A 20,162-nucleotide genomic window follows, 5' to 3' on the forward strand; every position below is an offset into this window, starting at 1 on the left:
CAAGTCCTTAAATCCAAAACGATCGCCCCTGTGGCCGGCTTGAACCAAGGCCTTCCGAGCTCCAATATTGGCTTCCAAGCTGCTGCAGGACACCGAATGCATCCGTTCCACGCTCTGCAAGTGTACTGAAGGACATAGTATTCCATTGCTGCAGCAAAGCCTGTGGCGCGAGCAGCGATGTAGCGTTTTGTGCGGCGCTGAACGCACTCAGCGCACCGCCCGAGGCGCCAGACGCATTTTTATAAGCTTGCAACACAGTCTGTGCTCCTGCCACCGTTTCGTTAATATTTGTCTCGAGGACCAGTCCGCCTTGAATGATATGATCGATGATGACATGTACTTGGTCAAAATGAAAAATGAGATCCAACTCGCATACGTTCTCGAAGCATTGATCTAATGCCTCAACAATCACCTGAATCAAATCCAGTATACCAAGTTCACTCTCGCTTTGGTCGACGACTAGGACAAAATAGAGCGTTGCATAGTGTCGGTATATCACGCGGAGCTCATCGTCGGGACGCCACCGGCATTTTTTATCTCTCGGTATCTCATGCTGCGTCCGTTCGTATTGGATCCACGGGTCAAAGCCTTTATCGTCGTCATCAGGATAAAGTGAACTCGTTTCAGATACGCTGACTTCTTCGGATGTACTGGTTTTTGTCCACGCATTCATCACCGGCGGCGGCAGTAGCGGTGTAAGCTCCGGAGCGTCGAGGAAATTGCACACGGTCCGATCGTTCCGTCGGCTCACCAGCTGGAAAATGAGCTGAATGAGCGCATGCTGTCGATCCGCAGCAAGTTTTGAATAGAATTTCGTGAGCCGTGGCTTCCCATAGTTATTAAAAATGAGCACTGCACGGATCGTCATGAAGCGCGAGGTTGGATCGTTGTCGACCTCGGCTTATCTCATTCGAGCGCTGCCTCCACGTTCAATAAAAATTGTTGGGCAACCACACGTCCAATGGGAGAAATTGGATTGATGCGCATGCTTTACCGCTGAGAGAGTTTCGCAGAGATCCACACGGCCATGTCGACACAACCCAAGACAGCGAAGGTCTACCGTCGTGTTTCGCGCGATGAAGTCGCCAAGGTACGTATGCAGTCTCTTGCGCAAGGGCATGCTTGGACAACGTACTGACACTTGACAGCACAACAAACCCGACGATCTCTGGATCATTGTCGACAGTTACGTGTACGACCTGAGCGACTTTATTGATGTCCACCCGGGTGGCGAGGCTGTTCTGCAACAGCCTGACATTGCGGGCCAAGATGCAACAGAGACGTTTTTTGGTCTGCACAATGTTGCCATCCTGCAACGCCCGGGCACGCAGAAGATGATTGTTGGGCAGATCGAGGGCGAAGAGTCGGAGGTGCGCTACCCTCAGGCCGGTGAGCTTTCGCAAGTCCCATATGCAGAGCCTACCTGGCTGCTGCCCAAGTACAAGTCGCCGTACTACAACGAGTCGCACCGCCGCCTCCAGAGAGAGATGCGGACTTTGGTCGACGAGCACGTCATTCCAGAATCACGACTTCGCGATGCGGACGGCAAGCGTCCCGACCCCAAGCTTGTGCAAATGTTTGGCAGAATCGGGCTTAACGCCATGCAAATGGGGAGCGGCAAGCATTTGCTCAGACGCAAACTATTTGCCGATATTCAGCCAGAAGAGTTTGACCACTTCCACGAGTTGATCATCAAGCAAGAGTTTGCACGCGTTAGTAGTCGTGGATTCATGGTTGGCTTGAGTGGGGGTATGGTCATTGGACTGCCACCCATTCTCAATTTTGGCTCTGACGACCTGAAGGAGGAGATTGTCGAGCCCGTTTTGGCCGGCGAAAAGTTTATTTCGCTTGCAATTACCGAAGCGTTTGCTGGCAGTGATGTAAGGGGGTTGAAGACGTACGCAAAGAAGACCGAAGACGGCGAGCATTACATTGTCAACGGCACCAAGAAGTGGATTACCAACGGCCATTTTGCCGACTACTTTACTACCGCCGTGCGCACGGACGAGGGCTATGCCATGATTCTGATCCCGCGTGCTCTTGGCGTAGAAACGCGCCCTATCCACACATCCTATTCTTCCTCTGCAGGCACTGCATTTGTCATGTTCAACAATATCAAGGTGCCCAGTCGTTACTTGGTCGGCAAGGATGGCATGGGTATTCCGATTGTCCTTTCCAACTTTAACCACGAGCGCTGGGTCATTTGCTGCGGCGTTGCTCGTTCTTCGCGCGCTGCCTGTGAAGTGCTGTTTAAGTGGATGATGCAGCGCAAAGTGTTTGGCAAGCCGCTGTCGAACCAGGCTGTTGTGCGTCAAAAGCTTGGGTTCCTGCTTGCACAAGTCGAGGCGTGCCAGGCTTATTTGGAGAACATCACTTACCAGATGAACAATATGAGCTATAACGATCAGTCGAAGTACCTTGCCGGGCAGATTGCGCTGCTAAAGGCGTGGTCGACGCGCGTCGCACACGAAGTGGCAGACAATGCAGTTCAAATTATGGGTGGTCGTGGTTTGACAACGACGGGGTTGGGTGCGCCGATTGAAATGTACAACCGCACGTACAAGTTTGACGCAGTGCTAGGCGGCTCGGAGGAAATCATGTCGGATCTCGGTATTCGCCAAGCGATTCGATCCTATCCGCGCGGTGCTCGACTCTAGACATTCCTGATAGTCATGATTGCGGCGCGATGCGCGAGCGGCGCGTGGAATACACATAGGCTATTGTAACACAAGCACTCCGCCTTTAGGCACTACTTTCTGGCCCGTAATAATACAGACGCGATGCGATATCCTTGAGAAGCCAATCCATCCCTTCGTTGATATTCGTACCTGTTACCGCACTGGCCGCCTGAATACGCCACGAATGTGCATGAATGTCTTCTAATTGGAGCGCCTGTGTATGTGAGTATCGACGTAGTGTACCTACTTTTTTGATCATCTCCGGCGTATACGCGCCGGGTATATCTTGCTTGTTGGCGAGGATAAGGACCGTCGCACCAGCGAGTCTCTGCACGTCAGCAAAATAAACAATGTACCTCTTCTCCCAGCAAATTCCACAGTTCCTTGCGGCAATCCTCTAGCCGCGCGGGATCGCCACTGTCAACCACCCAGACAATCGCATCCGTTTTCTCAAAGTAGTTGCGCCAGTATGGGCGTAGCGAGCGCTGGCCACCCACATCCCCTACGCTGTATGAGCACTGCAATGACACGCACATATATTTACAGTATATCTTTCGTGTCAGCAACTAGTTGGCTTAACGTACCCCATATGCATGAATGTCTTGATGGAGAACCCAAATGTGGGACTCACCGTGTCAATAGGCTCGTTCATCAGGTGCTTGAGGGTCGTAGTTTTTCCGGCATTATCCAAGCCGAGAAAAAGGACACGTACTTCTTTGTCTTTGTCTGCGTTATGAGCACCCTGCGTGCACGCACACTTGTTTTTTTGAATCACTGTGAGCAGGCCCATATCGACCTGCAGAGGACGTGCGGCGCAACACTTTTCTTCCACGTGGCTTAGTTCGGGCCATGTGGCTTTTTCGGCTTCTTCTTTTCTGCCGGGGCGCTGCACTCGGCCGGCTTTGTGCCCAACCAAAGGCAACGTAATTGTGTGCTTGCCGGCAGCGCAGTTTTCGCTTACCCCACTTCCGCGCAGAAGCTCGGTTGCCACAAACGTACACTACATTATGTCCGCTCAACCTAATCAAAAGAAAGAGTACAAGCGTGTTTCGCGCGATGAAGTCGCCAAGGTACGTATGCAGTCTCTTGCGCAAGGGCATGCTTGGACAACGTACTGACACTTGACAGCACAACAAACCCGACGATCTCTGGATCATTGTCGACAGTTACGTGTACGACCTGAGCGACTTTATTGATGTCCACCCGGGTGGCGAGGCTGTTCTGCAACAGCCTGACATTGCGGGCCAAGATGCAACAGAGACGTTTTTTGGTCTGCACAATGTTGCCATCCTGCAACGCCCGGGCACGCAGAAGATGATTGTTGGGCAGATCGAGGGCGAAGAGTCGGAGGTGCGCTACCCTCAGGCCGGTGAGCTTTCGCAAGTCCCATATGCAGAGCCTACCTGGCTGCTGCCCAAGTACAAGTCGCCGTACTACAACGAGTCGCACCGCCGCCTCCAGAGAGAGATGCGGACTTTGGTCGACAAGTACGTCACGCCCGAGGCGCAGGTTCGCGAGGCGGACGGCAAGCGTCCCGACCCCAAGCTTGTGCAAATGTTTGGCAAGCTTGGCCTGAACGCTATGCGCCTGGGCCCTGGTAAACACCTCCATGGCCGCAAACTATTTGCCGATATCAAGCCCGAAGAGTTTGACTACTTCCACGAGATGATTATTACTCAAGAGCTTACTCGCTGTGGCTACCGTGGATTCATGGATGGATTTAATGGTGGTATGGTCATTGGACTGCCGCCTATTCTCAACTTTGGCTCTGACGATTTGAAGAAGGAGATTGTCGAGCCCGTTTTGGCCGGCGAAAAGTTTATTTCGCTTGCAATTACTGAAGCGTTTGCCGGTAGCGATGTTATGGGCTTGAAGACGTACGCAAAGAAGACCGAAGACGGCGAGCATTACATTGTCAACGGCACCAAGAAGTGGATTACCAACGGCCACTTTGCCGACTACTTTACTACCGCCGTGCGCACGGACGAGGGCTTTGGTGTCATTTTGATCCCGCGTGCTCTTGGCGTGGAAACGCGACAGTTGCACACGTCCTATTCTACCTCTGCAGGCACTGCATTTGTCATGTTCAACAATATCAAGGTGCCTAGCCGCTACTTGGTCGGCGTTGACGGCATGGGTATTCCGATTGTCCTTTCCAACTTTAACCATGAACGCTGGGTTATGTGCTGTGGTGTTTCCCGTGGCTCCCGCGCTGTATGCGAGGTGCTGTTTAAATGGATGATGCAGCGCAAGGTATTCGGCAAGCCGCTGTCGAACCAGGCTGTTGTGCGTCAAAAGCTTGGATTCCTGTTTGCACAGAACGAGGCTTGCCAGGCTTATTTGGAGAACATTACGTATCAGATGAACAACATGGACTACAAGGATCAGGCCAAGCACCTTGCTGGTCAGATTGCATTGATGAAGGCGTGGATGACGCGTGTTTCGCACGAAGTGGCAGACAATGGTGTACAAATTATGGGTGGCCGTGGTCTTACTAAGACGGGGTTGGGTGCGCCGATTGAGATGTACAACCGCACGTACAAGTTTGATGCTATTCTCGGAGGCACCGAAGAGATCATGGCTGACCTTGGTGTTAGACAGGCGATCCGTGCCTTCCCCAAGGACGCTCGTCTTTAGTAACTCAACCTGTAGACCAATATCACTCCACTTGACGCACTCTGGATGACATAAGCACACCATCGCTAACAAAGCCCCCAGGCTCGCTCATGCCTAAAGATCCTAAAAGCAAACCTACGCAGCGTGGGCTCAAACCAACGCTTGCGCCTAAAAATTCGAGGATGAGGCGCAGTAAAGTTGTACCTGCCAAAGATACAGTGCGGAAAGGTCGAGACGATGAGCAGCGCCAGCAATTGGATGCATTGGTGAGCGAAATATACAATCCTGCCGAAGCAGCACCTGCCGTGCGCCTCAAAGCGCAACGGGAGCCACGCCAGGGCTCGAGTGTGCGACAAGCTTTGGATGAACTAAGTAAAATGCACACCTAAACGTATGGCCAATTCTTCTGCATGACTTGAGTGTGGCCCCGATAATGTATTTATGGTATAGCCATACCCAACGCACACTGGCGGGTCCTATACATGTACATAGCTCTTCTACGACTTCCCTGCACAGGTATCGCGTTTATGGGTACATGATAGAAGTCGGCATTGCTTCGTTTTACCTACAGGGAGCGACAATAACAGCAACACACGCAGTCATCGCAGGCCTGTCAACGTATACATCTATCTCTACATCATTGCGTCTTCTGATCGTAACTGTCAAGACCGACTTTGTTGGCAAAAAATTCGTTTAGCGCGCTGTCGCGCATGCGCGTGGTACTTTATTAAATTCCCGATCGTGTTGGCGTGTCGCAGACGACAACACTTTTCGTGGACGCGAAATTGTTCAGTATTCTCGACGCAGTTGCCGCATACTATGCTCGACAAGAACGACGGGCCGAGCGAGCCATGCACCGAGGTCATATCTTTAAATAGCCCTACGCCGAATGCGCCGATTCTACGCGAGACTGTAGAGGCATCCCGCGATGTGGGTAGCCAAGCCCATGGCGGCCCACCGATGCAGGTTTCTGCTACGCAAGAGGAGGGCAATAAACAGCGCACTGATCCTACAGTGCAAAAAATTGAAGAGCACGATGCGCAAAATGCAGGCGCTGTTCTGAAGAGTGCGCATGACGCAGCATCAGCAAACTCTTCGACAGGGACGGCGGCGCGCAGCGAGGACGAACCGAAAACGGCATCTTTAGCTGAGAATACGGAAGCTGGGAACATGCCCAAGGATGCACCTATAGCAATGGACAAGACGGACGATGTCCAGAAGGACGCCCTCGCAAATGAGCCATGCGCGATGGAACAGGACACAGACGGCACCCAAAAAGATTCGCCCTGGGCGACGGGACCAACAACCGAGGACAGCCCCGAAAAGTCCGCAGCATCTTCTACCAGTGCGCCTGACCCTGCGGCAAAAACACTCACATCTACTCGAGATCCAGACAAATCGCTTAGCGGGTCTGACGAGGAAAGCGACGCAGACCCCACCAATTCCAAGAAACGTGCACGAAGTCCCGAATCTGACGACGAGCCAGACCATGACAATCCTCCTCCGCGCCCAACGATCCGCTTACGCATTGACCTGTCATCCGGCAAAGGCAAGAACCCGTACATCTATTCTATACCGAAACTCAGTGTACGGCGCATGAAAGACAAGTATCCAAAATGGGCTGCATGGTTTAGTGCCACCTATTTGGAAGAAGATACAGGGAATAGCGGCTACCAAAATGTGGGCCTCTCCCAGCAAGAACTAAACGATTTAGGTGGTCTTGCCAAGCTCTTGCAAAAGTATCCTTCGCGCGGCGCCGCTGCACAACCGCAAAAAAAGCGGCGCTCGGACGAATACGATGTAGGGTCGTACGATACAAAGGATCCCTTTGTAGACGACTCAGAGCTTGGTGTGGACGAACCTACGCATATCGTCAAAACGCGCTCGGACGGTTTTTATGTCGCATGCGGCCCTGTCGAGCTCGCACGCGGCAAGACAAGCAAACCATCTTCCTTCTCCTCCTCTGGATTTCAGTCCAATGCAGGAGGCGGACATGCGCGTCATACCAATAAACTCCTCGCGAAGCGCGCTGCATTGCGAGTACGCGAGGACGCAGAGACAAAAGAAAGCAGCACGACGTTGAGCACCGCAGCAGCCGAATACGCACCACCCAACCCATCACCAAGCAAAACCGTGGACCCTGCGCCATCGCCAGCCATTGTGCCCTACGCTGCACCAACGTCGACTACAGATACAGCTGCACCCGAGTCAGCGTCGACTACTCCAGCAGACAAAGCGGAAAAGAAGAAGAACAAGTATCCAATTCAACCTGTACATCCAGACCTGCAAAAGCGCTTTGATCATCTGAAAACATTGGTACAGCGCGCGAGCTTTGCTGTGAAAACTAAATTCCCACCCGAGCTTAAACCTCCCCTGATCGAGACGGCAAAGCTCGCCGTGGAATTGGACGAGTACAATGAGAACTTTTTCAACTACCTCCCCTCCATTTTCCCGTACAACCGCTTTACGATGATGAAACTGACCAAGCGCGAGTTTTTCCACAAGCACATGGAGTACTATCGCGAGCTCCAGGAGGAACACATGGATATCCTATACAAGCTGGTCCAGACGAGTTTCCCTGAACAAAAGGCAGAGTACGAGGCATCAAACGAGGAGGCGCGTGCGCAGGGCAAAGAGCATGCACCACCCGAAGACGACACGGGCGATGTGTCTGCGGAAGGGCACACCGACGAACTTGCGAAGCGGTTCCGATGGACAGAGGAGATGCGTGACGAGCTATTCACCATTGTCACTGTGGAGAACGGCATGAGCGAGATAAGAAACGAGAAACTGTGCGTTGCTTTGCTCACTGACGCCAGCCAACTGGAAAATTCAGGCGAGACATACAGCGAAATCAATGCGCGCAAGACTCTGTACAAGAGGGTACGTATGCCCCCATGCTTATCCCAGATCGCCGATTTCATTCCTGAGGAAGGCTGGATGAACACGACCATGATATCGCGTGAATGTATGTGGACGTTATTGCTAATAATAGACGGTATTGCGAAGAAGCGGTACGATCGACTCGACCCAATGGAGGACGATATATAACTACATTTCCATAGGCGCTTCCTGAGGTTAGCTGTACAATGCATTACATACTATACTGGCTGCACAAGGCGCATTCATGAATGCATCTAGCTCTGCGTCCAACGCCGCAGCAGAGGGCGGAGTGCGACGCCCGATTCTCCCCTCGCGTTTCGCATTGCGACGACCATTTTTGTGTCGGTGCTCGTGCTGTTTGTTTTCGCTGGGGTAAGCTGCATCGGTACATACCCCTGCAAGCGGTCCAGCAACGAGCTGCTGCGTGCCTGCCACGTAGGCGCATCGCTGCGCGAGTGAGTCGTTCCCACGCGACTGGGTCCTGCCACTTGTACGCAGATCGTCTCGCCTTTTGCTTTTGCACCGTCGAATTCTTTGACTGCTGCCTCTGCATCTTGCGCAGACTCGTACCAGACCACTGCATTTCCCGTGGACCGTCCTGAGGCATCAAACTAGGGTGAGCACGGCGCGGTTCCTACCTTGATACTGGGTCCCTTTGCAATGTGGCCGATTGGTGCAAACAAGTCCTATGGTCAGATTAGAAAAAAAACGTACCTCGAGCTCTGCTTCGGTGACTTCGTAATGAAGGCCTTGCACGGTGACCTTGGTCGCGATCGTTTCGCTTGGGCGGTGTCCACGCGTAGTGTCGAGCTTGTCGTGTTTCCACGCGCCCTGCATCGATGCATCGTCGTGCCGCCGCGGTCGCTGCTTCTATGAGTCTCTGTACTGCAACCTACCGTATAGGGAGCAGCACGTATTTCGCCACGCTCGCCGCGCTCCTTGCGCACACCTGCCAGCGACTGCGTCCACAAGCGCGACGCCATTCGTGTGGAGTAACCGTGTGCGTTCCACGGCGCATTAGCTCAGCAATATGCGACACGTGGAGGATGCAGCCGAACACGGTGGAAGGCGGAAGATTACAGGCGGAAACCTGCAGCGCCGACGTGGAAAGGCACAAGCACGCGTGGCTATAATAACACTCTGGAATCTTGCGCCTACCCGAACTGTTTGTTATACCAGCATGCTTCAGCAGTTGAAGCCGACACTGCTCACTGTAGTGTTTGCGCTCTTGTCGCTTTTCTCCCTGTCACTGTTTTTCTCTTCAGAGCCGTACGGTGGCAGTGGTGTTGCAGCGCAGGACAAGCGCAGCGAACTTGGCTATGTTATCGGTATTGATCTTGGAACTACCTACTCTTGTGTCGGTGTGCAGCGTCAGGGCCGCGTCGAAATTATTGCGAACGACCAGGGTAACCGTATCACACCCTCTTATGTTGCATTTACGAACGATGGTGAGCGCCTGATCGGTGACGCCGCCAAGAACCAAGCCGCCCAAAACCCTGAAAACACCGTGTTTGACGCCAAGCGTCTCATCGGCCGCAAGTGGGGCGAGTCTGATGTCATGAAAGACGTCAAGCTTTTCCCTTTCAAGATGATTGACCGCAGCGGCAAGCCAGCTATTCAGGTGTCCGTGAAGGGCGAAAACAAGGTGTTCACCCCCGAGGAAGTCAGCGCCATGATCCTTCAAAAGATGCGCGAGATTGCCGAGGCCTACCTTGGCCAGAAGGTGAGCAACGCCGTTGTTACTGTCCCTGCCTACTTTAACGATGCGCAACGCACCGCCACCAAGGACTCGGGCACGATCGCTGGCCTGAATGTGCTTCGCATTGTGAATGAACCGACTGCGGCTGCGATTGCCTACGGTCTTGACAAGAAGGACGGTGAGTCGCAGATCGTTGTGTACGACCTTGGTGGTGGTACATTCGATGTATCTCTTCTATCGATTGACAATGGCGTGTTTGAAGTGCTGGCCACTGCCGGTGACACCCATCTTGGTGGCGAGGACTTTGACAACCGCGTTTCCGAGTATCTCTTGAAACAGTTTAAGAAGAAGACCAACACGGACGCCTCGAAGAGCAAGCGCAGTGTTGGCAAGCTCAAGCGCGAGGTCGAGCGTGCGAAGCGCACTCTTTCGAGCCAGATGAGCACCAAGGTCGAGGTCGAGAGCTTCTTTGATGGACAGGATCTTTCCGAGACGCTCACGCGCGCCAAATTTGAGGAGCTCAACATCGACCTTTTCCGCCGCACACTCAAGCCTGTTGAGCAGGTGCTCAAGGACGCTGGCGTGAAGAAGGACGAGATCGATGACATTGTTCTGGTTGGTGGTTCGACGCGTATCCCCAAGGTGCAGCAGATGCTCACCGACTTTTTCAACGGCAAGCAGCCTTCCAAGAGTATCAACCCCGACGAGGCCGTTGCTTGGGGCGCTGCCGTTCAGGGCGGTGTTCTCTCTGGCGATGAGTCGCTTGGCGGTGTTGTGCTAATTGATGTGAACCCGCTCACACTCGGTATTGAGACCACTGGCGGTGTGATGACCAAGCTTATCCCCCGCAACACTGTCGTGCCTACGAAAAAGAGCCAGGTCTTTAGCACTGCCGCGGATAACCAGAACACGGTTTTGATCCAGGTGTTTGAGGGCGAGCGTTCCATGACACGCGATAACAACTTGCTCGGCAAGTTTGAACTGTCCAACATTCCTCCCGCACCGCGCGGTGTGCCGCAGATCGAGGTCACCTTTGAGATTGATGCCAATGGTATCATGAAGGTGTCTGCAGCTGACAAGGGCACGGGCCGTAGCGAATCGATCACCATTACCAACGACAAGGGCCGCCTCTCGAAGGAGGAGATCGACCGCATGGTGCAGGAAGCGGAGGAGTTTGCCGATCAGGACGAGATGGTCCGTAAGCGTGTTGAGGCGCTCAACAGCTACCAAAACTTTATCGCCACGCTCCGCAACCAAATCTCCGACAAGGAAGGCCTTGGTAGCAAGCTCGACCAAACGGACAAGGACACGATCCAACAGCACCTCAAGGAGGCTGACAAGTGGCTCGAGGAGAATGGCGAGAAGGCCGAGGCGCAGGACATCGAAGAGCAGCTCTCGGAACTTCAGTCTGTTATCACCCCCATCACGGCCAAAGTGTACAACACGGGCGCTGGTGGTGACGAGCCGCTCAACTACCATGACGAGCTCTGATTGTTGATAGATGCTGCTAGCCGTTTACCTAAATAAATCCTGTTGCTTCTGCATGTTTTCTTCCGTATTCGATAGTGCTACAGATTGTAGATGGGCAAGAGCCGGCACGGCTGCAAGGTGTGGCGACACAGCGGACACTCTGCCTTTTCTTTGGCCCACCCTGTAATGCAGCCCCAGCAAAATACGTGCCCACATTCGGTCACGGCGCTCCCCCCTTTATCTGGCTCGCGACGGTCCATGCAGAGTGTGCAGCGCAGGACTTGCTCTGCAACAGCCTCCATCTGCGTCGTTCTCGCGCGACAGTCGGCGACTGCAGCATCATAGCCTGCCTTGTCAGTCTTGGCCTCTTGCGCACTGAACCCAAGCTGCTCGGGCACAATTGGTGCATCCGGATCAGGGTATTCGAGCGGGACAACGTGCTCTTCGTATGACTGCCGCGCTTGTGTGGTAGACCCATCGGCGTGCGAGTAGTACTTTCCGTTCAACTGGATCGTACGCTTTGGCCTCACTTCTGACTGCGCGCCACCTAGCGCATGCATCGCATGCGTCTGGGGCGTGTATTGGTATTTTCTTCTTGCCCCTTGGTACCATGCGTGCACAGACATGCCAAATTTGACAACGAGCTGTGCGCTCAGCAGCACGCCAAGCACCTCGTACGACCGCGGACGCGAATTGGGGCGCTTTGTACTTGCATAAATCTAGTGTGAGTGCGACGCACACGTACATAATCAACGCGCGCGATACGATGCGCGAGTGTATAGTAGCGGCCAAAGAGGTAGAACAGCGCTAGTTGCGCAGCGGATAAGTACGCCAGCCATCCATTGGACGCACTGAGCACATGCATACCTGGCAGCATAATTGCGAGCCATTGCACAGCGCGCTCCAAGCGCCGCCGCAATGCTGCGAGCGGCGTCTTGTGCGGGCGCGATTCGCCGTCGCTCGTCTCTTTCAGCAGCATGCGCTGACGGCGCCGCGCAATTCGCTGGTCTTCACGCACAATCAGAGCCCGCAATGCCCCGTAAGCGCGTTTGATTGCGTATGGCGCAATCACATACAAGGCGATAAAAACGACGCGTTGCTGCATGTGAGCGCCAGTGTAAGACCTACTTTTGCATTCACAGTTTTTCCTGTCGGCCGGTATCGCATCATAGAATTCACGTACTCCTCACCGAGCGATTGTGCACCACCCATTGTGCTCAACCCGGCATACGCGACGCTCGCAACGAGCGAAAGCAGCTCTGCATAGACATGACTGCGCCGCGCGCCAAGAATATCGAGCGCTGCTTCTTTTAGCTGCGTATGGAATAAGTCGCGGTAGTACAAGTCCTTCTGGTGCGCACGCACAATCTCAGACTGTGCAGCGCGCGGAAATGTGAACTGCGCCGGTATCGTCCGAGCGCTTGCGCTCTCCTCAGCTTCTCCACGCATGGTCGACCTCAGCACTCGCTACTTTCTCCACAATAAATAGATCACGTGGATGCATGGATCTCAACACCGTGTTTGCTGCGGCAAGGAACACTGCCACAACGTGGGCAATACTTCTACCCAACAACCCGTGTAGCTTGGAACACAGCCACAGCGTTAGGCCCGGTCCGTGGAACACATGTTTTTACGCATGCACTTATTCATCATACTTTATTACCTTTATTCATCCAATCACAAGCCGTAATGGGTTTTTTATGCGCAGAAGCATGTATAAATCCACGAATCAGAGTCGCTTTCATCAGTATCTCGTGAAAGGTCTATTTCTATTGGAAAGTCTAGGGTTATTTTGCGTTCGTAGGTAGAATGTAACAGCCACACTCGCGTGCGCGCCCGAGGCGGGAACCGTTCAAATACGCGTGCTTGGGCCTCCCTCTCTTCCCCCCATATCAATATGTTCGCCAAGACTTTCTCTGCTATTGCGGTTCTCGCTGCTGCCTACGTGGTTGCACAGGACCCCAGTTTCAAGGTCAACACTCCTCCCTCGGCCACTCAGTGCCAGCCCCTGAAGATTCAGTGGACTGGCGGCGAGGGACCGTTCTTCCCCAAGATCACCAAGGCTGGCGACACCTCGCAGCCCATGGATGTGGGCCTCCAAGACAAGGTTGACTCCAACTCTTTGACCTGGAAGGTTAACCTTCCCGCCGACTCTAAGTTCACTATCTCTGTCGGTGACAGCCAGGGCAACACTGCCAACTCTGCCGTTGTCAGCGTTCTTAAGGGTGATGACTCTTGCGTTGGCAACAAGGGCAGCTCTGGTGGTGCCGCTGCTGGTGGTGCCGCTGCTGGTGGTGCTGCTGGTGGTGCCGCTGGTGGCTCTGGCTCCAACTCGAAGGGTAGCTCTGGCTCCGAAGGTGGCAAGTCGAAGAGCTCTGGCGGTGGCTCGAGCTCGAAGAAGGAGTCGAGCTCTTCCAGCGCTCCTTCTTCTTCTAGCAGCGCTCCTTCCTCTGCCACCAGTGATGCCGGTGCCGGTGGAGCTTCTTCTGCCGAGAGTGCGCCTGCGGAGTCTCCTTCTCCCTCTTCCGACTCGAACGAGGGTGACAACGGTGCCAACAACGCTGCATCTACTTTCAGCGGTCTCCCCGCCGTTGTTGCCGGCGTTGTCGGCGTTGCTGTCGCTGCTCTTATCTAAATTCCGCTTTAATTATTGCTTGAGTAGTACTGCGGTTTAGCATATCTAGTTTGAATTTATTTCAAAACTATTTTTTGTAAATCTCTTGATTTTATCCAGTCTTACGCGTATTTGGCTTTCCTCTGTTTGTAGTAGATAGAGGAGACATTTTCTACAGTAGTGGTATGGTGAGCCTTTTGTCGTGGTGCAGTGGAAGTGTGGTTGGTATCCCACAGCGTCGCAATCTCCTACATCACCACGCAGCATCGGCAACCTTTCCCAACACTCCCCGGGTCGTTCGCGGCTACGTTGGCATTTCGAGCCGTGTTAGTATTCGCATTAGAACGACATTGTGCTTGTCCCTTGTTGTAGAGCCGAATCTCTCGCACGAGATCGTTGAATGCCTCGTCCACATTCACGCGCTGCTTTGCCGACGTTTCGACAAACGGACAGCCGAAATGTTTGGCAAGTTCGTACCCTTCACTCGTGCTCACTTGGCGCTCCGTTTCCAAGTCGCACTTATTGGCAACGATGACTACAGGGACATAGTCCTTGTCCTTCACGCGAAGCACCTGTCGAAAAAATGTAGCCACCTCCTCGAACGAGTTCCGGCTCGTTATACTGTACACCAGAAGGAACCCTTCTCCTGTGCGCATATATTGCTCGCGCATAGCACTGTATTCTTCCTGCCCCGCAGTGTCGAGCACATCGAGAAGTGCGACCTCCTCGTCAATTACGCACTGCTTGCGGTATGAATCCTCAATCGTGGGATCGTATTCGTCCACAAAATGATTTTGGATGAATTGGATGGTCAATGCAGACTTTCCTACACCACCGCCTCCAACCGCCACCAGCTTGTACTCACGGAGAAACTGGGCCTAGGCATGTTAGGGTGTCAACACAGCATACATACTTTGGACATGCTGCTATTGTACGGAGTACAAGGTAAGTACACGAAAAATGCAGTATATAGCACATACACGAAAGGATCAGAAAAAAAGTATACCTCAGCACGCTATGTTCTGCGCAGTATTGATACAAAGGTCGTCTTTGGTCCGCGCGTGCGTCCTCAAGGAGCTGTGCCAGCCGTTGATCGTGTACGGTGGGGCTACACGTGACCAAACACAGGGTCCATGCCCGGCTTAGGTAAGGCGCTACGGTGTTTTCGGCAAAAGAACATTTTTGTGTGCCGCACTTGTACCATAGAGCGCCTTGGCGATGGCGGCGGGTCGTGCAGGGATGCTGACGGCGCGTCGGTTTCTATACGATGCTGAGCTACAGGGTGCTTCATCTGAAGAACAATTGTGGCTTCAAAACAGAAAATATACGATTGTCGTCGACGCCGGCTCGTCGGGCTCGCGACTTATGGTCTATTCGTGGCGTGATGTAGAGTGGGAGATTGAGATGCGCAAGGCAAACAATTTGCCGCTGGATGTGCTGCCTATTGTTGAGAAAGGGACATGGGAGGGCTCACAGCTGGAGTGGCAATTCAAAATCGAGTCCGGGCTGTCGTCGTTTGCAAGCGACGTGCATGGCTTGCGCAGCTACTTGGACGAGCTCTTTACACAGGTGTACACCATAATTCCCTCAAGCGCTTATGCCTTGACCCCAATTTACATTTTCGCGACTGCCGGCATGCGCCTACTTCCCCCAGCAGCGCGCAAATCGATTTTGCAGGATACGTGCAGCTATTTGCAAAAGCTCCCCTTTTTTGTGCAGCAAGGCAACAAAGGCGCAGAAGAGGATACAGATAGTGCATGCGGTGGCCAAGTGCGTGTTATCTCAGGTGAAGAAGAAGGTCTCTTTGGCTGGATTGCGATCAATTACCTCATGGACGGCTTCAAGGATCCAAGCGTAGGCAATGCGACGTTTGGTTTTCTGGACATGGGCGGCGCAAGCACGCAAATTGCATTTGAGCCATCTCAGACGATTGCATCCCCCCATGCGATGGACGAGGAGCACATCGATGTACCGAAGAACAACGACCTTTTCGACGTCAATTTCCGTCGCCTTGACTCCTCCCTCTCGAACCACCAGGTTTTTGTCACCACATTTTTGGGATTCGGGACGAATGCTGCCCGCACGCGCTACCTGGACGTGTTGCTGGATACGGTTGCGCCCAACCAGGCGCTGCTGGACCCATGCCTTCCCAAAGGGCTGCGCATGCCCGTTGCGTCTGCTGCGCATCAAGGCAAGCATGTGCAAGGGACAGGTTCTTTTTCCGAGTGCCTTTTGCAGCAGCAGCCGCTGCTGGACCGCGAAGCAGAGTGCCACAATCCACCGTGCCTTTTCCACGGAGTGCATGTGCCTGCGATCGACTTTGACAGCAACCAATTCATCGGTGTATCCGAGTATTGGTACAGTTCTCACGATATCTTTGACCTCGGCGGCTCTTACGATTATACCAAGTACCAGCAAGCTGCACAAGCGTTTTGTGCCCAAGAATGGTCCGATCTCGAAACCAAGCTTGACCAGCATGCGTTCAAGGAACAGGTCACGCTTTCGCGCCTCCAAATGCAGTGTTTTAAAGCTGCATGGGTTGTCACTGTTCTACACGAGGGTCTACAGCTTCCGCGCCTTGTCGACAAAGGCATTGGCGGTGATGGCCAAGACCATGCACACGACGTAAAAAACATGGCGAGCAAAAAGAACTTGTTTCAAAGCGTGAATGATGTGCGCGGCTTGGGCGTGAGCTGGACGCTCGGGAAAGCAATTCTTGAGGCGAGCACGAGCATCCCTGCCACATCGTGCCAGGACTGCCATCTGCGTGTACAGCACAATGAGCCGCACACGTACAAAGGCGCGCGGCTCGGCGGAGTTGAAGCGGGACGTGCTGGCGTGCCGGTGTGGGTGTCCATGCTCCTTCTCGCATTGTGCATCCTTGCCATGTACGGTGTATGGCGCTTTGCGAAACGCTCTGCTTTAGACTACCGCGGCTGGACTTCTGTCCCAATGTCGGAAACCTGCAGGGATGACGACGATGCTGTTGTACCGCTTGTGCTTGAGGAGCAGGAGCCCTGGAGCGATATTCGCCCCGTGAAGACGCCGACGTATGCCCGAGCGGTGCAGTCGCATTCACACCGCAGCAGTCACCATGCGCGGCGAAAATCGGCTTTCCACAAAGAGCGCGGCCACTTTGCTTCCATGGCACACAAGACAGCCGAGTATGCCTCTCGCCAGCTTTCGCGCGTCTTTCCCGACCGACGCCAAGGAAAGTTTGAGGAGCTGCCCACAGCGCACTCGCTTGCCAGACGGAGCTACCCAACACCTCTACGTACGCAACGGCTCGAGTCGCTCTCCCAGCAAGGCCTGCTCAGCATCTCGACGCCTTGGAGCTCGAGTTTTCGGACGCCTGTTCACCCAGTTTCGCCCAGTCCCTTATCTCCAACCGCAGTTTCTTACAGCCACCCCGCAAGCCCCGCGGTGTGGCCCGATTCGCCAAGCACACCCGCTCATCGTACAGGAAACGATGCCAGTGCCCTGCTTGCCTCTGGCAGTGCGTACAGCAATCATACCCCATCCCGCGGTCCGTCCCCCATGTTGCTAGAGTCGCGGCGCCCTTCTGTTCCATTTACAGCACCTGTTACACGCATGTCGAGCCCGTGGCTCGAGCTGCCGAACCGCAGCGCGGAGCCCTCGCCGACAGCGTCCCTCTTCCCGCACAAGCGTTTGTACGAATAGTGATGACATGTTTTTGTATCTGGTAGGCCAAACCTCCACACACCACCCCTGTGAGGCCGTTCGCGGCTTGGCTTATGGCGTCGTGGAATGCGCCCAGCACGCCTGGGCTCCTTGCCGAGTATCTCAAGTCGCCCGATGATATCAGCAAGATTGCAGCATTGCGTCGCAAACTATCGCGCGAGCATGCGTCGTTGAGCGCGAAGCTCAAAAGTGGAGCTAAAGACCAACTGGAAGCTACCCGCGACGGCCTCTTGCAGCTGCAGTCGACTCGCCGCGAAGTAGCAGGGATCCACGAGGCGTTTTCCCAGGTTGAATCCATGTTTAAGGAACCTACACAGGCGGATTTAAGCACTGGCACAAAGGAGACGCGCGGCGCCAAGAGTTTTCGTATCATTAGCGAACTCTCGCAGCTGCGCCGCGCATTGGGCGAGACGTCCTGCATGCTCGCCAAATTCGAGACGATGCAGTACGAAATACACGCGCTTTCCCAGCTGGTGACGCAGTATCAATCGGATTTGTTGGGCAGCGCACCGCACCTTCTTCTCTTGCATCACAATGTAGCGAAATGGGAGCAGTTCCGCAACGAGACACTGCACGTCGCCGCATCCAGCAATGCCGCGACGCAAGAACAACTAGTAGCTCTGCTTGCGCCATTGGATGACCTGCTGGGCGCTTTTGAGACCTATCTTATGCTGCTCTCTGCGCACGTACTCGATTTGGTGCGGCATGGCCAGCAAAGCGTCGTGGTCTGTCTGCTCAAGATATTTGAGCGCGAGAGCAGAGAGGATGAAAAGACGGCCGCGATCAAGCTTGCGAAGCGCGCCAACATTGAAGGTGCTTCCCGGTTTCCCAGTATTGCCGCGTACGCTCACACCATCAAACTGTACCGCCTCAAATTCCAAGAGACGATTTATATCACCACGCAGCGTGCACTGCAGCAATGCTGGGATTGCGCACAAGAGCCTAGTCCACTGCGTATGTACGAAGAGGTGGACTGGTTTTACAAAGACTTGGACCTTGTGCGCGACGCAGTGGTGCCATTGTTTCCGTCTGACTACCATGTGTATAAAATTTACGTGGAAACATACCACCGTGCGCTGAGCGATCTCCTGCGCGAAAAGGTATCGCTCAGCGACTCTGGTGCAAACATGCTGCTGGAGCTGTACCACGTCGCACAGGAGCACCAGAACCGGCTGATGGACACGTCGAAAGGCATTCAAGAATCCTGGATCGAGCCGTCGCTGCTTGGCGGGCGCGAAAAAACCATCATGGACGACTACCTCGCACTCCTCAAGCGTAAAGTCGACGAATGGAGCGCGACGCTCATGCACGACGAGGTTACTGCTTTTGTGTCGCGCGAGAAACCGCCGGAAGAGGGTCAAGGCGGACTGTACATCATGTCTGGCTGTGTGATTTTGTTCCGCATGGTGAACCAACAAATCGACACGGCTGCAAATGCCGGTGATCCCACTCTACTGGTGCGTGCCATCGATCATGCGTGCACAGTCATGCACAACATTCAAACTCGCTGGATCCAGATTGTCCAGCAAGAGTTTAAAAAACAGACCGAGGCAAAGCGGCCCGAAGAGGTCAATGGCGGCTTAGTCGAGTATATGATTGCACTGGCCAACGACCAGCTGTCCAGTGCCGACCAGACCGAAGCTTTGCTGCATCGCGTAGAGTCTATTGTTGCGCCGCAACATATGGCGCATGTCCGCGAATACTTGGACAATACACTGAACGGATTCCTGGACATTAGCAAGCACTGTATTCAGCTGCTTGTAGAGATTGTCCTGTTTGATCTGCGCCCTGCATTCCGCGACTTGTTCACCTTCCCTGCTTGGTATGTCGAGGGAACGACAACCTCGATTGCGGAAACGATTCGCGACTATACAAGTGACTATGCAGCACGGCTGGAGCCCAACCTTTTTGACGTCCTTTCCGACGATTTGGTTACGCGTTTGCTTACGGCGTACCTCATTGCATTGCGCCAATCTGCACGCCTTCGTATGCCCAATGCAGCCGAGCGTTTCCTCCAAGACGCCAACGAGTTGCACCTCCTTATTTCATCCATTCGGCCCGCAGATGAGGCACACAATCGCGTAGAAGTGCTCCACTTGATCCATGCCATTTTGAGCTCGTCGCCGAGTATGGTCTTTTTGCCGTACTGGTCTTTTGCAAAGGTGCACGGACCCAATCTCGCATTTTTCGAAGCACTTCTGCGTGCGCGAGACGATATGGAACGGCCAGACGTGACGTCAATCATGGACAGTGCCAGGCGAAAAGTGAAGCAGGAGGGTATGACCGACGTGCCCGAGAGCGGCCCAACAATTATGAGTGCAGTCGCCCAGACACAGCGCCATGGACTACTCGGCGCAGGCCTCTTGGCCAACTGGACGAGCGGCGCACAAGGCGAAGGGATCGCTTGGGGGGCTCTGGCACAGAGTGCGCAAAGCTACCTCGGCGCTGCAGGGTGGCGCGGAGCAACAAGCTAGATGTACATTATTAAGCGAATAGCAGC

General features: G+C 53.9%; 11 protein-coding genes across 11 annotated transcripts; 7 read left to right on the forward strand and 4 right to left on the reverse strand.

Moving 5' to 3' along the window:
* Positions 1-7: 7 nt before the first annotated feature.
* Positions 8-868, reverse strand: APS3 (Sigma-adaptin 3A; the record flags this gene model as incomplete). The annotated part of the gene is made up of 1 exon (XM_056206594.1): positions 8-868. One exon carries the CDS (start codon positions 866-868, stop codon positions 8-10), a length of 861 nt encoding a protein of 286 aa, XP_056062569.1.
* A 159-nt stretch (positions 869-1,027) lies between these two features.
* On the forward strand, positions 1,028-2,657 carry MVES1_001754 (uncharacterized protein; the record flags this gene model as incomplete). The annotated part of the gene is made up of 2 exons (XM_056206595.1): positions 1,028-1,090; positions 1,149-2,657. 2 exons carry the CDS (start codon positions 1,028-1,030, stop codon positions 2,655-2,657), a joined length of 1,572 nt encoding a protein of 523 aa, XP_056062570.1.
* Positions 2,658-2,742: 85 nt separating this feature from the next.
* Positions 2,743-3,468, reverse strand: MVES1_001755 (uncharacterized protein; the record flags this gene model as incomplete). Its single annotated transcript, XM_056206596.1, has 4 exons — positions 2,743-2,892; positions 2,926-3,006; positions 3,035-3,185; positions 3,263-3,468. 4 exons carry the CDS (start codon positions 3,466-3,468, stop codon positions 2,743-2,745), a joined length of 588 nt encoding a protein of 195 aa, XP_056062571.1.
* A 217-nt stretch (positions 3,469-3,685) lies between these two features.
* On the forward strand, positions 3,686-5,315 carry MVES1_001756 (uncharacterized protein; the record flags this gene model as incomplete). The annotated part of the gene is made up of 2 exons (XM_056206597.1): positions 3,686-3,748; positions 3,807-5,315. The coding sequence occupies 2 exons, from the start codon at positions 3,686-3,688 to the stop codon at positions 5,313-5,315; spliced, it is 1,572 nt and encodes a 523-aa protein (XP_056062572.1).
* Positions 5,316-6,113: 798 nt separating this feature from the next.
* Positions 6,114-8,345, forward strand: MVES1_001757 (uncharacterized protein; the record flags this gene model as incomplete). Its single annotated transcript, XM_056206598.1, has 3 exons — positions 6,114-8,177; positions 8,205-8,262; positions 8,290-8,345. The coding sequence occupies 3 exons, from the start codon at positions 6,114-6,116 to the stop codon at positions 8,343-8,345; spliced, it is 2,178 nt and encodes a 725-aa protein (XP_056062573.1).
* Positions 8,346-9,357: 1,012 nt separating this feature from the next.
* On the forward strand, positions 9,358-11,367 carry KAR2 (ATPase with role in protein import into the ER; the record flags this gene model as incomplete). The annotated part of the gene is made up of 1 exon (XM_056206599.1): positions 9,358-11,367. One exon carries the CDS (start codon positions 9,358-9,360, stop codon positions 11,365-11,367), a length of 2,010 nt encoding a protein of 669 aa, XP_056062574.1.
* A 77-nt stretch (positions 11,368-11,444) lies between these two features.
* On the reverse strand, positions 11,445-12,795 carry PEX10 (peroxisome biogenesis factor 10; the record flags this gene model as incomplete). The annotated part of the gene is made up of 3 exons (XM_056206600.1): positions 11,445-12,065; positions 12,092-12,445; positions 12,475-12,795. The coding sequence occupies 3 exons, from the start codon at positions 12,793-12,795 to the stop codon at positions 11,445-11,447; spliced, it is 1,296 nt and encodes a 431-aa protein (XP_056062575.1).
* A 448-nt stretch (positions 12,796-13,243) lies between these two features.
* Positions 13,244-13,981, forward strand: MVES1_001760 (uncharacterized protein; the record flags this gene model as incomplete). The annotated part of the gene is made up of 1 exon (XM_056206601.1): positions 13,244-13,981. The coding sequence occupies one exon, from the start codon at positions 13,244-13,246 to the stop codon at positions 13,979-13,981; it is 738 nt and encodes a 245-aa protein (XP_056062576.1).
* A 232-nt stretch (positions 13,982-14,213) lies between these two features.
* ras1 lies at positions 14,214-15,095 on the reverse strand (the record flags this gene model as incomplete). The annotated part of the gene is made up of 5 exons (XM_056206602.1): positions 14,214-14,245; positions 14,307-14,832; positions 14,874-14,886; positions 14,967-14,982; positions 15,080-15,095. The coding sequence occupies 5 exons, from the start codon at positions 15,093-15,095 to the stop codon at positions 14,214-14,216; spliced, it is 603 nt and encodes a 200-aa protein (XP_056062577.1).
* An 83-nt stretch (positions 15,096-15,178) lies between these two features.
* YND1 (apyrase) lies at positions 15,179-17,641 on the forward strand (the record flags this gene model as incomplete). Its single annotated transcript, XM_056206603.1, has 1 exon — positions 15,179-17,641. The coding sequence occupies one exon, from the start codon at positions 15,179-15,181 to the stop codon at positions 17,639-17,641; it is 2,463 nt and encodes an 820-aa protein (XP_056062578.1).
* A 74-nt stretch (positions 17,642-17,715) lies between these two features.
* Positions 17,716-20,136, forward strand: SEC6 (SNARE-binding exocyst subunit S6; the record flags this gene model as incomplete). The annotated part of the gene is made up of 1 exon (XM_056206604.1): positions 17,716-20,136. The coding sequence occupies one exon, from the start codon at positions 17,716-17,718 to the stop codon at positions 20,134-20,136; it is 2,421 nt and encodes an 806-aa protein (XP_056062579.1).
* Between the last annotated feature and the right edge of the window lie 26 nt (positions 20,137-20,162).

Source organism: Malassezia vespertilionis, chromosome 3, assembly GCF_029542925.1.
Source record: "Malassezia vespertilionis chromosome 3, complete sequence".
In the NCBI taxonomy this organism is placed as follows: Eukaryota; Fungi; Basidiomycota; class Malasseziomycetes; order Malasseziales; family Malasseziaceae; genus Malassezia; species Malassezia vespertilionis.